The following is a 16514-nucleotide window of genomic DNA, read 5'->3' as shown; positions in this document are numbered from 1 at the left end:
AGATAATCCCCCCCCAAACTCTTCTAGTTCCTTATCTACCTATTTCTCATGGCCTACTTCCTTACCCCATCTCAGCCACATGCAAATTGGGCATACTCTTAATCACCCCATCACCCATAAATATACCACCTCTGTGATGAAAACCCTTGAAATCCCCATAATCTTTTGGCTTTTCACCTCTCTGTCTCCTTTTACCTTACCAAACTACTCTTCATCCACACTAAGATCTTCAACCTCTGAAGTCTCCAGTTCTCTCCCAGGCTATTATCCCGTTTTTTAACTGTTCTCTCTTCCTTTAAAAATTTTCCCTGCCAATTTCAGCCTTGGATCACTCCCACCATCTGCAGCCATTACTCCTACACACGTTTCTGATTGGAGATGAACTACACCGTTCTAACTGGGTCCATTATAAACTGATGCTACAGTACCCTCCTTCCTGCTAAGTAATCTTACATCCCCTCATTGAACTCACTTTAGCTCTTTATCCTATTATAAGAATAGTTCTTCCAAAACTTTTCATCTTTCTTCAAAAAAGACCAAATCTGTACCCCCTCCCCCAGATGAGAAGATTGCTTCATTTATGACTGGAAAAATTGAAGCCATTCTCAGTTTCTTTCCACATCTAATATTACTTGGATGCCTTCTGCCACCATCTCCTTTACCCATTTCACACAAAGAGGTGGCTCTACTTGCACAATGATCTCATTGTATCTCCTTATGCTTATTCTCTCACCTTCAGATTTTCTCTCACTACAAGCTGCTTCCATACTGCCTACAAATATGCCCAGGTCACCCTGTCCTCAGGGAATGCCCGCCTGATCCTCCCATCTCTGCTAACTTGTCCAATTTCTCTTAGCCTGCTTTGTAGTTAAATTGAGAAGGTCATCTATAATAGCTGCCTCCACCACTCTCGTCTCATTTTTGTCTTAACTCTGCAATCTGCTTCTTATCTTCCATTCCCAGCAAACTGCACTCTACAAAGTTAACAGTGACAAATTTAATTTGGCTTAAGATGAGAATGAATATTAAAAGGATATTCATAAGAAGTAATTGTAGCAGTGTGTTGCTTCCCTCCTTTCTGGGAATCCCCTATACCTGTCAGTTTGAGTGTTAAGTTTCAACAAAGGAAGATTGGGCAGAGCAACAGAGAATTATGGGTACCATACCTTCTACATAAATGCTTTACTTCTCTTCCGTTTTCATCTCCAGTCCACAAAACACTCGTCTTCAAAGCTCCAAGCTGTGATTCCCTCATGACTGCCTTCCATTAGGTCCTCTTATTAGTGCTTTATTCTACCTTGATTTTCCTTGTAATAAAAGAATATAGATTCTATAATAATTATATAATAGAATAATAGAAATAATATAGTAATAGAAAATCACCTATTCTAATTTTATTCTAATATTCTAATTTCACAAGTTTCTTATAAGCAGGATTCCAGCACACTGAACTAGATAATTTTTGAATGATTGACTGTATATGTTCAAGATCATTACTATAGGTGATATACTGATGGCCCTGAGCATATTCAGAGTATAAACACAGGTGTATGGCAATGTGAATGTGTGTGTGTGTGTGTGTGTGTGTGGTTCTTTCTCTGCCTCACCTCTCATAAGTACTTTAAGGAAAGGGAGCGTTTTGATTTTGCTTTGTATCTTCAAGATCTATCTCTGTGTCTTACCCATTATAGGCACTTAATATTTGTTGAATTGAATTGGCCCTTTGGGGAGACAACCCATTTGGCTACAGCCATGAAAGTCTCCTCTACCATCACCATCACACTTGGACCCTTCCTCTTTTGCTTTTTTCAGATTTTTCCAGGGCCCGTATTCTTTGGGGTTGAATATTAGTAGATTATATAGTCAGATATCCATGAACAAAATAATTATTGTTATATTGTTTTCTCACTGTAGGAGGGAGAAGAACTGATATTTGAAAAATAATTTCTTGATCCTTTTCCCCCTTAACATTCATTCATAAGAAATTAAATATTTACAAGGGACCAGGCACTGTGCTAGAGCTAGGGATAGCAATGGCTATCATTTATACAGTAATTACTATGTACTAAGCACTGTCCACTAAGTTCTTCACAATTGTTCTCTTATTTGATCCTCAACAGTTTTAGGAGGTAGGCGCTATTTTTCATTTTACAGATGAGGAAACTGAGACAAACAGTAAATGAGTTGCTCAAGATCATATACATAGTAAATGTCTGAGGTTGTACTTGAATTAAAATCTTTCTGATTCCAGGCCCAGCACTAACTGCTCCTATGCTAAGAAAAAATCAAAATCATATCTAAAACCCAGGAGCTCACATATTTGGGTGGATGTGTAATAATAGCAATTTCATAGAGTATGAATGGGATAACATAGGTCTGTATTCTGACTGCTATAGGTGACATTTTCCACGTTGGATGAGCTTGGGCCTGGCTGCTTTTGATGAGATATACTTTAACCTCTTGCTAAAGAATATTAGATAATCATACAGTTCTGACTCATCAATTTGTATGCTGCCCTCTCCCATTCTCCTCTCTCTGAGGTAGGAAGATGCTTGATTAATGATCAAGAAGACATGTTCGCTCCATAATTTTTTTTAGAATAATAGCTTTTTATTTCCAAAATACATGCAAAGATAGTTTTTCAGCATTCATCCTTACAAAACCCTATGTTCCAAATTTTTCTTCCTCCTACCCCCTTCCCAGATGGCAAGTAATCCAATAAATGTTGAACATGTACAATTCTTCTATACGTATTTCCACAATTACAGTGCTGCACAAGAAAAATCAGATCAAAAAGGAAGAAAAGAGAAAACGAAAAGTAAACAAACAACAAAAAAGATGTTATGATCCATATTCCCCACAGACCTCTCTGGATGCACATAGCTCTCCATCACAAGTCTATTAGAATTATTCCATAAATGTTAAATGGAGAAACAAATGCTACTTTTACTCTTTTAAATATTGTCTTGGATTTTAGGGAGATGGAGAAAAGGGGGGAAGGGCTTGGGCCAGGCATCTACCAGCTATGATGGTTATAAATACATGACAATGAATCTCTGTGATTTTCTAGGTGAGGCTTCAAGTTTCTGGCTTCAAATCTTCTGTTTTGTGTTTCTTTCCTTGGATACAAATAGTAATTTTGTGAGGGATCTTCCTAGCCTTGACAGCAACCTTTTGAGTTCAAAAGGGAAGGAGCTCCTGGCACTGAATAGGAGAAAACCATGGCTGGAAAAGGATAGTTACTTAATGCAGAATTAAGTCAACTAGCAATCATTAAGGGTCTAGGCACTGTTAATTGCTAGGAATACAAGAAAAAAACAAAACCTGCCCTTAAGGAGATTACAGTCTAATGGAGGAGACATTATAAACAATTGTGTAAAAGCAAGATAAATTAGATAATTTCAGAAGGAAAGTACTACCATTAAGAGGAACTGATAAAAAGCTTCAGAGCTGAGGTGAAAAGAAAAATGCCTTTTAAGAGCTCCACAAAGTATTTCAAGCTTTACATTTCAATTTCACTTTCAACTTCTCGGGTAATGCAATAGGAATGATCATAACATGCTATAATTATAGATCAAGGTGTGTGTTTGACTCTTGTGTTTTGAGCATTTCTTTTATGATGAAAAAAATATTTCTATGTCTTTCTACTTTGTACAAAATGTCTTCCTTTTGATGAGAACTACACACATTTTATTTTCAAAATTTTTTCCAAAATTCTACTTTAAAATAGGGATATAAATGAATCCCAGAGTTTCAAGAAAAACCTGACTTCTTGATTTGGGGTAGGATCCCTGAGTGCTAAAGTTAGTGTATGAATCCAGAACGAGGGTCCCCTTAGTGAGAGAGGATGTGCCATCCCTCTGGACTTGTAGATTAAGTGGACATACATATATTTCTATGAAATTTCCAAGTAGTGGGGGAGGGAGGAGGTGAGTGTGTGTTGGGGGTTGCTATGCTATTGGTTTCCTATGCTGTAAGAAGTGTGATTTGAAGGAAATTAGGGATTCTACTTAGGTCAGGTAGGGGGTAAAATGATTAGAGTACAGAGTGAAGTCAGGAAGATTTCAGCTTCCTCATTTCAGATCTGGTCTCAGACACTACAGATCTTATTTGGGCAAGTCACTTACCCCTGTTTGCCTCAGTTTTCTCATCTGTAGAAGGAAATGGCAAATCACTCCTATACCTTTGTTAAGAAAACCCTAAATGATTTGGACAAGACTGAAAAAATGCTTTTTTAGGGATTCTTCCCGATAAAGGAAAGCAAATGTATTCTAGGTATGGGGTATAGACTACACGAAGGATGTAAGGTCATGTACAAAGAACAGAAATAGACCAATTTAGCTAGAATTAGAGTTTGAGAAATATAATATGTGATAAGCTTAGAAGTCAGATTGTCCCACTTGTCTAGTTCCAACACTAGAAATCAGATTTTTAGACTATTTAATCAAAAGGGAGCCAAAAAGAAAATAAATGTTCCTTTAATGAAGTTAATAAATTTCGAAGGAGTGGGACAGAGGGGCAGAGGGGAAAGAGAAAGAAGTTGACACAGAAATTTTAAATATGCTTCTGACAGGACATAGAATCTGAGTCTGAGAGGGTTTCAAAGATCATCAGATTCAAGTTATGTATACAAGGTATACATACAACAATTTTTTCTACAATATCCCAGACAAATAGACAAGCTTAGAAATCAGATTATGTAGGTCTGACACGTCCTTTCCACAGTAGAATCTCTCCTAATACTTGGAACTAATCTCATTCAGAGATTTATAGGTCATATTCTTGCTGGTTTGCAACCATAACCTAATTATTATCCAATTGTTATCCCCCTGAGAAGAGTCATCCATAGTGATATAAGTTCTCATCTCCTGTATTCAACCTGTTACCAAGCCTATACAGGGCAATTGCCTGAATCTAAGGGGATTAGTCTATGACTTTGGAATAGTAACAGCATGGCAAACGTAAAGGTGATCTTAGAGAGAATTTATTCCTCCTCCTCATTGTGCGTATGCTTGTGATCTTCAAGCAAATGCTAGATGGTCCTTTGTCTAGGATACTGTAAAAAAGATTCTTGAATGTATAGCTTGTATACATAGCTTGAATCTGATGATCTTTGAAACCCTCTCAGACTCAGATTCTATGTCCTGTCAGAGGCATATTTAAAATGTCTGTGTCGACTTCTTTCTTCTTCCCCTTCTTCCCATCCCTTTGAAGTACATTAACCTAATTAAGGGAACATTTATTTTCTTTCTTTGTTCCCTTTTGATTTGCATAATCTAAAAATCAAATTTCTAGGCTTGGAACTAGACAAGTGGGATTGTTATCAGCCTCTATGGGCTGGTTCTTGCTGATCTTGTCAGTCTATTTCAATAATGCATCTTACATGCTAAACTTTAGACTCATTAGAAGCCTTGCCTTCTCATATAACACATGATCAATTCTTTCCTGCCTCTGCTTACACTATTCCCCATGCCTAAAAATGCCCCAAATATGCACATGGCAAATTCATCTCTATCTTTTGAAGATATATCTTTTTGTCAGTCCTTCAAGATCCAGCTCCAATGTCATCTCCTTCATAAAAGTTGTTAAAGGTTCACTCCTCCCCTCATCCTCTTTGGAGCTAACCTAATTACAGAACCTGAATTGGAAGGGACCTCGGGGCTCACCATGTCCAATCCATCTAATTTTGACTTGGACAACTCATTAGACAACTCATTCTATTTTTGGTTAACTTTGTTAGGAAGTTTTCTGTAACCAAATCTAAATATGCCTCTTTATAACTGCTACCCATTATTTCCAGCTCTGTGCTCTAAGACTGAGCAGAATGTGTCTAGTACTTCAGACACTTGAAGATGGTTCTCATGGCTTATCCTATCCACTCCTTCTGCCCCAGTCCTTCATGTTAAGTTGTTTTTTTTTCTTTGGCTAATCGTCTCCGATGACTTCAATCAACCAAAAGGCAGTTCAATATCTAGTAAGTCAGGAAATATACCAGGCACTGGGCAAACAAAGACATACATGAAATAGGCCTGTTCTTAAGCTTACATCCCATCAGAGGAGAACATATGTACACATATAATTATTTACAATATAAATAAATATGGCAAGGGACTTTCACCTGTAGTGACAAATAAGGGGAGAGAGAGGGAACCCAGAGCAGGCCTCTTTAACAAAAAAGGGAGGACTAGAAAATGCAAGATAGAGGGGAGCAGTAAATGCTAGCCAGCATTAATCCCTTGAAGAACAAAAAGCTCAGGGATAACTGGGACAGTGATGGTACCTTCAACAAAAGTGGAGGATTTGGGAAGAACATTTGGTTTAGAGGGAAAGCTTGAAGAAAAAAAAATTGGGACATGTTAAGTTTGAGATACCCAGGGGCATCCAGTTTTAAATAAACAAAAGGCAGTTGCTAATAAAGACTGAAGCTCTGGGGAGAGATGAGCTGGATATAGATATAGATAGATAGCCACCTACAGTTAGCTGGATATGGACAAAGAGCTGGCAGAGGAGACCGAGGGGTAGCTTAAATGCATACAAGAACAAGGAACCCCAAGAGCCTCCATTCCCTTTCTCTTTCACTCACTGTCACTCATGCTTGTAGTTCTCTCTTCATCCTTGCTAAGCACAGTACCTGGCATCATAGGCCTTTAGTAAATGTTTGTTGATTGGCTGATTATCCTCCTAATTGTTCTTACATAAGAAAAGACCATGTTAGTTACCTACCCATCACGAATTCTAGTGGCTCCTTATTGCTCCAAGATTAAATATTAGCTCCTCTAGCTTTTAATACCTTTACAACTTGGTTCTAGCTTATCTTTCCTTCCTTATATACACTCCCTTTTCTGTACTCTACAATCTAATAAAAGTGGCCGCCTTACTGTTTCTCCCATATAGCACTTAACCTCATTTCTTCATTTCCTTCTAGTTTTCTTCCATGGTAGGCGTGCACCCCTTCTTCACCTCTGCTTTCAAAAATCTCACTCTTTGGAAAGCCTTTCCATGAAACTGCACCCCCAATTGCTAATGTCCTCCCTCCCTAATTACACTGTATATTCTGCTTCTATTTTTCTGCTCTATAATTCTTTATACATGCATCTCATCCTATAGACTAGGAGCATGAGAGTTAAAATTGTTTTATTCTTGGTTTTTGTATCCCCAGAACCTGGCAAGCGCTTCCTTGATATATAGTAAGTGATTAATAAGTGTTTAGTGATTGATTGTGGAGGAAGGCAAATAATAAGGGATGGAGAGATTGTTAGCATCCATGTTTCTCTTGGAATTCTATATTATTTTCACACTTTAATTAAACTGTAAAATTTTAAACCATCAGCCAGGTATATTTTCTGAGAACAATTAATTAAAAATGTAAAAGTCATAGCTACTGATGCTATAGGCAACTTTAAACTTCTATAATTGATCCTTCCTTGACAAAAAGAGAAGTATAGGTTCTTCAGTAATCAAGTAGTATCATCTTGACCTATTGAATCTGACCTTCATTCAAATAGCCAGCATTTATTAAGGGCTTAGTATGTGCCAGGCACAGGCTAAGCCTGGAGTTTTAAAGATATATAAACAGCCCCTATCTTAAAGGTGCACATAAAATATTCTACTGGCTATATTTCACTTGGGTAGATGGGGAAAAATATTGAGGTAGAACACAAAGTCATACTGCTTCTCCTAAGTTAAAAAAGTGGCCAAGTCATCTGTCAATGGTAGGTAGGTGATAAAGAAAGCCAGATACTTCATAAGTAGCAGTTGAATGTTTGATTTAGAAATTGCTCACTTGTTTGTTTAATTGTCAACTTTTGTGTTTTTCTCATGTGAATGCTTGTTGATCTTTTCCTTTTTCATTGATTCCAGTTGTCCTTAGAGTGATAATTCTGCATTCTGAAAATGAAGAATTACTGAAATGAAAAAAAAATAGCAATTTTAATTGAGCATACCATTCATCTATAAAGCAGAAACCTCAAGTAATCAAACAAAGATGGTGGCACAGGCAGCCTGAGATCAAGCAGTTATCTAGTGACAATGCTTATTTTTTAATTGAGTCAATTGCTACTTGAATCCTTGAGATTATAGAAACTTTCTTTTTCTCAACTATCTATAGACCTTCTTCACACAGCTGCCAATGGATTTTCCTCAAGTGTAGATCAGCCATATTCTTCACTTATTGGATAAACTTCAAGGATTACCTCTTGTTTAGAAGATGAAATACACACTCCTCTGTTTGACTTTTAAGATCCTCCACCCTTGACCCTAAGCTGTCTTTTTAAGGTTTATTATATATTATTCCCTTCACTTTCTGATCCAGCCAAACTAGCCTTCCCTCTATTATTTACACACAACATTCCTCTACCTCACTGAAAACTTTTTTTCCTTTCAAGACACAACCCAAGCACTACCTTCTACATGAGGTTTTTGCTGTTTTTCTGAGCTGCTTGTGCCCTTCCTCCCTTGTTGTTGTTCAGTTGTCTTCAGTCATGTCTGACTCTTTGTAATACCATTTGGGATTTTCTTGCTAAAAATATTGGAGAGGTTTGTCATTTCCTTCTCCAACTCATTTGACAGATGAAGAAACTGAGCCAGACAAGGAAAATGACTTTCCCAGACTCCCACAGCCTGGCAATCCTGTTCATTGATCCACTTAACTGTCCTATGCTCTTTCCCTAACTAGTTTTGATTTTGTATTTATTCTATACATACTTATATATGTACATGTTGTTTCCCTAGTTGAAATGTAAACTCCTTGAGGGAAAAATTGTTTTTATTTTTATTTTTTTTTCTTTGTAACCCCAGTGCCTGAGGGGTAATAAGTTTTAAAACATAGTTTGAACCCCCCCCCCTTTTTTTTTTTTTTTTACAGATGAAGAAACTGAGAAAGCAGAGATGCCTTAATTAATGTATAATTGGATAGAATAGTTAGTATATGATTGAACCTGGGTCCAAGCTCAACTCTTTTGATTTTCAATTTAGCCCTGCTTCCACCATAACCGGCTCCCTTTCTTTTGTGATATTCCTTAAGCTGTTCAACTTTGGCAGTGATGTCTACTAGATTTAGTGCATTTATTTCTCTTGCCAATGACCCTCTCCCTCACTCTATGTTCTTCTAATGCGTCTTTAAAATTTTAGATACTCACTACAAAGGAGGAATGAGATAGGTGGGGACCAAATTCTCAGGAACCACAATCAGAAATTTTGTTAGGACTGGCATTTTATATGAAGTTGATTGCACTATTTTTTTCAGCCAGTAATCTATGATTTTTCTTTTCAATTGAGATACAGAAGATGCTGGAGCTCTCTCCGTTTTTATTATTGTAGTTACTATGTATTTTTTTCTTGTCTCTACTTTTGCTCTGCATCATTTCATATAGATCTGTTCTTATTGTGGTATAAGAAAGAAGTTTATATTCCAGTGGGTGTCAACTAGTGAACAGAGAACTGGATTTGGAGTGAAAAAGGCCTTCATTCAAATTCAGCCTCAGATATTTTCTAGCTATATGATCCTGGGTGAATCATTTAATCTCTTACAAGTTTGTTGTTAAATGAGAAAATGTATATAAAGTGCTTTATAAATCTTGATTCACATTTGAGAAGGAGATGTTAGTGCAGTTTTCTTCCAAGTGTGATTTGGGTGGCTATAGTATTATTTCCCATAGAACTAACTTGAGAACATGAGGCTTAGTCTTAGGGCATATAGACATGTATCTTTTCTTCCACACAACAACATTATCTCACTCCTTGCCAACCATTTAAAGGACATCCTAGTTTGGAAATAAAGAAGGCTTCTAAAGAGAGGCTGTTTCATTCAGAGTGATCTCCTACTTAGGGCCTCTAGTTTCATTCCTTTTCTACTTCAATCAGAAGCCATTCATATAAATGCTCCCAAACCCTTACGGGGCTAAGGATCAACTGGCTATGAAGAGACCTGAGCTTGAAATAAACTCAAGGGTGGTCACTGATATGAACATCCATTAGAGATAGAGGCTGGACTTGTGTTTTCATTGATATCAGGGATGAGGAGACTCCTTTTTACCAATGTAAGTTCTAACCTTCTCTGGAATTTACAGTCTTTTGTGTTTAATTATTTTTTAAAATTTCAAAAGTATTTTATTTTTACAATTATATGTAAAAAAAAGTTTTCAACATTCATTTTTGTAAGATTTTGAGTTCTAATTTTTTTTCCCTCTCTTCTTTACCTTCCCTCCCCCAAGCCAGCAAGCAATCTATTATATATAGATAATCATTTTATACATATTTCCATATTAGTCAAATTGTGAAAGAAAAATCGGAACAAAAGGGAAAAACCACGAGAAAGAAAGAGCAAATTAGAAAAAAGGTGAACATAGTATGCTTTGATATGTATTCACTCTTCATAATTCTCTGTGGATGACATTTTCTATCCCAAGTCTATTGGAATTGTCTTGGATCACTGAATTAAGGAGAAGAGCTAAGTGTACTTACTTGATCATTGTTATAATGTTGCTGTTACTGTATACAATGTTTTCCTGGTTCTGCCTGCTTCACTCAGCATCAGTTCATGGAAGTCTTTCTAGGGTTTTCTGAGATCAGCCTGCTCATTATTTCTGATATAACAATAATTGGAATTCAGTCTTAAAGAATTAACTGCTTTGGATATTGAATAGTTGACTTATCCTGGCTCTCAGCCAATGTGTCAGGGGTAGAGTCTGAACCCATCACTTTACCTCCCCATTCTGTGAGACCACTTGTGCCTCAAATGTCTCTTATCACTGCTTACTGTAATGATCAGATATCCCTTTTTCTTCTGGTACATGCAACCTAGGGGAATTGCAGCCACTCCCAAACAATTTCAAAGGAGATTTATCCACCTCTTAGAGAATGCTAAGGGGCAATGTGCCAACATAGTAAATATAAAATACCATAAAGGAAGCTTTGGGTCATGGGTCAGGTCCTGCTCTGGCTGGGGGAAACTCCCTTTGATGGAAGCTGAAAATCTTTTTTTTTTTTTTTTTCCTTAAAAAGCAATTTTTTTTTATTTATTTAATAGCCTTTTATTTACAGGATATATACATGGGTAACTTTACAGCATTAACAATTGCCAAACCTCTTGTTCCAATTTTTCACCTCTTACCCCCCCCCCCACCCCCTCCCCTAGATGGCAGGATGACCAGTAGATGTTAAATATATTAAAATATAAATTAGATACACAATAAGTATACCTGACCAAAACGTTATTTTGCTGTAGAAAAAGAATCAGACTCTGAAATATTGTACAATTAGCTTGTGAAGGAAATCCAAAATGCAGGTGGGCATAAATATAGGGATTGGGAATTCAATGTAATGGTTTCTAGTCATCTCCCAGAGTTCTTTTTCTGGGCATAGCTAGTTCAGTTCATTACTGCTCCATTAGAAATGATTTGGTTGATCTCGTTGCTGAGGATGGCCTGGTCCATCAGAACTGGTCATCATATAGTATTGTTGTTGAAGTATATAATGATCTCCTGGTCCTGCTCATTTCACTCAGCATCAGTTCATGTAAGTCTCTCCAGGCCTTTCTGAAATTATCCTGTTGGTCATTTCTTACAGAACAGTAATATTCCATAATTTTCATATACCACAATTTATTCAACCATTCTCCAACTGATGGACATCCATTCAGTTTCCAGTTTTTAGCCACTACAAAAAGGGCTGCCACAAACATTCGTGCACATACAGGTCCCTTTCCCTTCTTTATGATCTCTTTGGGATATAATCCCAGTAGTAACACTGCTGGATCAAAGGGTATGCACAGTTTGATAACTTTTTGAGCATAATTCCAAAGTACTCTCCAAAATGGTTGGATTCGTTCACAACTCCACCAACAATGCATCAATGTCCCAGTTTTCCCGCATCCCCTCCAACAATCATCATTATTTTTTCCTGTCATCTTAGCCAATCTGACAGGTGTGTAGTGGTATATTAGAGTTGTCTTAATTTGCATTTCTCTGATTAATAATGACTTGGAGCATCTTTTCATATGACTAGAAATAGTTTCAATTTCTTCATCTGAGAATTGTCTGTTCATATCCTTTGACCATTTTTCAATTGGAGAATGGCTTGATTTTTTATAAATTAGAGTTAATTCTCTATATATTTTGGAAATGAGGCCTTTATCAGAACCTTTGACTGTAAAAATATTTTCCCAGTTTATTGAGAAGCTGAAAATCTTAAAGAGAGGACTGGGGCTTGGAACATTCGAATGGCCTCTTTCAACTTTTGTGACTCAGAGGAAAGGGTCTTTGACCTGGTCATCTAGGGCATCTCTCTGATGGGTCAGTGAGCTGTCAGCCTGGGTCTAGGTCTGGGTCAATGTCAGCTGAAGCTCACCTCTAACCTGAATGCCAAGTAACTTTTCCTTCAGACTGTGGAGTGGATGAGTCAGAATAACTCCTCATCGTGGCTGTAAAACACCCTCAAACACAATTCCTGTTCAAGAAAGCACTGTCTGGCTTTTGTTGACTTGTATTTGACTTTTGGTGACTTTCTTGGGTGTGTCCCAATGGGAAGGGGTTGAGACGGACAGGATTTAACTGGTACAGAGCAGCTGATCAACCTGGATTTACAAAGTAATAAACTTGTACACAGACATACAGGCAGACAAGTAGGCCAGGGTGTCATGTACTTTTAAAGTTTAATTTTTATTGTTGTCCTTTATTTGACATCACTTTTATTTTTGAGTTTCTCCTATTTCCCAACTCCTTCTCTACACAGCAAGCTATACCTTGTAATTTAAAAAAAAGATGGGACAATAAAATAATGAAAAAACATTTAGCAAAACTAGTCAACAGACCAACAAGTGCTAGTTCTCTATCCACTCTCTCTTAATCTCTCATTTCTTATATTTTACTGTCTCTGATGTCTTTCTCACACCCACACGCCCTCCCCCACCCCCAAACACACATACTTTTGCTTGCCTATCCCATTTCTGAACTGTGAACCTCTTCTGACTTCTCACTTCAAAGCTACATGTATGTATAACTAATTTGCTAGCTATGAGGTCATATAAGCAGGAAGGGCTGCATTTATGTATAATACACACTATATCTACAAAGTTCAGCCCTCCTTAATTCTTCAATCAAGAAACAATATTGCTTACCAGGGTTTTTCCAGCCCCTGCTTGAAGAAAACCCATCATGTCAAAATCTCCTGTCTTTTCACCCTCCTAGTTCCCTTCTTCCAAATGGACTTTCCCTCCCCCTTCTCCCCTCCTATAGATAAGGAAATTGAAATCTAAAGATTTGACTCATTGACTGAAGGTCAGCCCTGCCATAGGTAGGAAAAAGCAGAAGTCCCATCTAAGTTTCCTGACTTTAAGTTCAATGCCCTTTCCACTTCTCTGAGTTTTCTTTCAAGATCTGTTCTCATCTGCATATAAAATATTGAAGGAGAAGGGGAAAGAGGGACACAATATGCATTCATTTATGTCTTAAACCATCTAAGGTTGATTGAGTTGACTTTTCATAAAAGTTCAAGCTACAATTCAGCAAATATGTTAATGAGTCATTAATTAAGTACTTATGTGTCAGACACTATGCTAAGCACTGGAAGATACCTGGAAGCTTTCTTTTCCTACTCAGACCATCTACAAGGAAGTACTTTTATTACATTTCATTTTAAAGATGTATAGAGATACCTTTCGTTTTTATACTACATATATTTCTTTATAGGCGGTGTAATAGGTAGGAAGCTGCAACTTGGAATCAGGAAGATCCTGAGTTAAAAATCTAGTCTCAGATACTTCCTAGCTGTGTGATCCTGGCCAAGTTACTAAATCCTTCTTGCCTCAATTTCCTCATCTGTAAAATGAGCTAAAGAAGAAAATAGCAAACCACTCCTGAGTCTTTGCCAAGAAAACCCCAAATGGGGCACAAAGAGTGTCCATCTTGATTGAAATGATTCAACAACGACAACACAGCAAATCGTACGAAGAAGACCAAGTCACACAGAGAATGTCTAATAATGCATGTAGTACTTTATACTCATTGTCACCCATCTCTCTCTAGGGAGGAGGAAGATATTTTTCATCATTTTAACTAACGAGATAAGGCTTTTAAAGAGAAAAGTCTCTATTCCCTTTCTGTCCTTGAGCCAAGAAGGGCAGCTCAAGACTGTGCTATGTAGCCCTCGCACAGAGTAGTTTTTGTTTATTTTTAACCTTCTTGAGTTGGAGCTTCATGTTGAAACTTTATAATCATAGATATTCAAAGCAATTCAAACAAAGGCTGAAAAATACAGGAAACAGAGGAATGTAGAGACTGAAGACTTGGATTACAGTCTGAGCTCTGCTTTTTTCCTCCCATTGTTGCTTCACTCTGTGTCTCAATTTATGTGTCTTACATATCTATAAACTACAAAGGTTAGCCTATATCAATTCTGTGATTTCTTCCACTTCAAATCTATACTATCACCTCATTTCCTAGTGAGTGATGGGTGAGAGAAATGCTTAATCTCTAGTTTTTGCTGCTACCCACAACTGATACTTTGTGAGTTTGAATGGCTTCTATTCATTCAACAAAAATTTATTGTTTATATAATAGGTACTAACCATTGTACTAAGTTCAAGGACAAAGGTGCTTACTATTTTTGTATTATGGATTCCTTTGGCAGTCAGTCTGGAGAACCCTTTCTCAGAATAATATTTTTAAATGCATAATGCCAAATATATAGGATCTAAAGGAAACCAATTATATTGAAGTAGACACAATGATCTTTTTTATTCTGGTTACATATGGGTCTGGAGGGTTGAAAGGTGAGAAGTGGGACATTTGTCAGCCTGACCTCCATCAATACTGTTCACTGTTTGCAGTACTTCTGAGCAGATAGTGTTTCCATCCTATGTTCGTTTCCATACATACCCTTTTCTGCCATTCATTCCATTAGGTGGGATTCTGTCATCCAGTCTAAGAAGTATTAAAAGGAGAGAAGTGGGGCATTTGTCCAGTCTGTCTTCAGCTGGCATCTCTTTACAATTCTTCCTGAGAGTTTCCCTTCAACATCCTTCCCCATTTGTACACTATTCTATCATCCACCCCACTAAGTTGTGTAAACTGGGGGTGAAAAAGTGATGGACTTTGGAAGGTACCACACTTCCACTATTCCTTCCACAGCCCAACAAGCCTTAGCGTGGGAAGACATTGGCCTGGAACCTCCTGCGAAGGGCATCCTTTACCTCCTTATTGCGAAGGCTGTAAATGAAAGGGTTAAGCATAGGGATGATGATGGTATAGAAGACTGAGACTATCTGACCACTTCTGCCACTTTCATTCCCATGGGGCTGGACATATGTGAAAACCACAGTGCCGTAGAAAATGGCAATGGCCAGGAAATGGGAGGCACATGTAGAAAGTGCCTTTTCCCTTCCAGCTGCTGAGCGCATGCGCCCAATGGCCACCAGGACCAGGCTATAGGAAATGAGAATGATTGAGGCAGGCAGAAGAGTAACCAAGGCAGAGAAAATATAGAGGATGTTGCCTGCTGTGGCAGTGTCGGCGCATGCCAGGCGGAGTAATGGTGGGATGTCGCAGAAGTAATGGGTGACTTCATTGGGTCCACAAAAAGGCAAGACAAAAACGTTTCCTGTCTGGATGATGGAATTAGCCCCACCGAACCCATAGGAGGCAGCCACCAGCTGCAGGCAGGTGGCTTTGGTCATGACAGAAGAATAATGGAGGGGCTGGCAGATAGCCATGAAGCGGTCATAGGCCATGGCAGCCAGGAGGAAGCTCTCGGTCGTCACGTGGATCACAAAGAAGGTCAGCTGGATCACACAACCGGCAAATGAGATGGATTTGTCAGTGGCTAAAAAGTTGACCAAAAGTTTGGGTGTGACCACAGACGAGTAGCAAATGTCAAGGAAAGAGAGGATGCTGAGGAAGAAGTACATGGGACTATGAAGACGGGAGTCGATGTAGATCAGGGTCATCATGCCCATGTTGCCCAACACAGTCATGGCATAGATCAGCAGGAAGATGAAGAAAAACAGCGTCTGCAGGTCTGTATACTCAGAGAAGCCCAACAAGATAAACTGAGTTACTGGTGTAAAGTTGCCACTGGCAAGAGCTATCTCTCCAGGAGTCATCTGCAGAAGGATAATTGACAGCCACTGAATCAATCATTACAACACAACTTCTACTGTGCTGAGAAGTAATCTAGTAGTAGAAAGAGCACTGGCCTGGAGTCAGGAGAAGTAGCTATATGCTAGTTGTGTGATTTGTTTTTATTGTTATTTTTTTGCTGAGGCAATTGGGGTTATGACTTGCCCTGGGTTGCACAACCAGGAAGTGTTAAGTGTCTGAGGTCAAATTTGAACTCAGACCTCCTGACTTCAGGACTGGTGTTCTACCAGCTGTGCCACCCAGCCGCCCTAGTTCTGTGATCTTTAAGCCTCATCTTCCTCATCTTAAAATTGGAAATCATGAAGCCGATGGTACCTGTCCCACAGAATTGTTTGGAGATGAAAATGATAAATGTCATCTGATTGACAGACCTTAGAAAGG

At 38.1% G+C, this 16514-nt stretch overlaps 1 protein-coding gene across 1 annotated transcript; it reads right to left on the bottom strand.

Moving 5' to 3' along the window:
• Positions 1 to 15136: 15136 nt before the first annotated feature.
• Positions 15137 to 16096, bottom strand: LOC100925205 (olfactory receptor 1052-like). Its single transcript, XM_031941653.1, has one exon. It carries the CDS (start codon positions 16094 to 16096, stop codon positions 15137 to 15139), a length of 960 nt encoding a protein of 319 aa, XP_031797513.1.
• Positions 16097 to 16514: the final 418 nt, after the last annotated feature.

The sequence above is a fragment of the Sarcophilus harrisii genome, chromosome 6 (assembly GCF_902635505.1).
Source record: "Sarcophilus harrisii chromosome 6, mSarHar1.11, whole genome shotgun sequence".
Taxonomy (NCBI): domain Eukaryota; kingdom Metazoa; phylum Chordata; class Mammalia; order Dasyuromorphia; family Dasyuridae; genus Sarcophilus; species Sarcophilus harrisii.
This window is presented reverse-complemented; position numbering and strand designations above follow the sequence as displayed.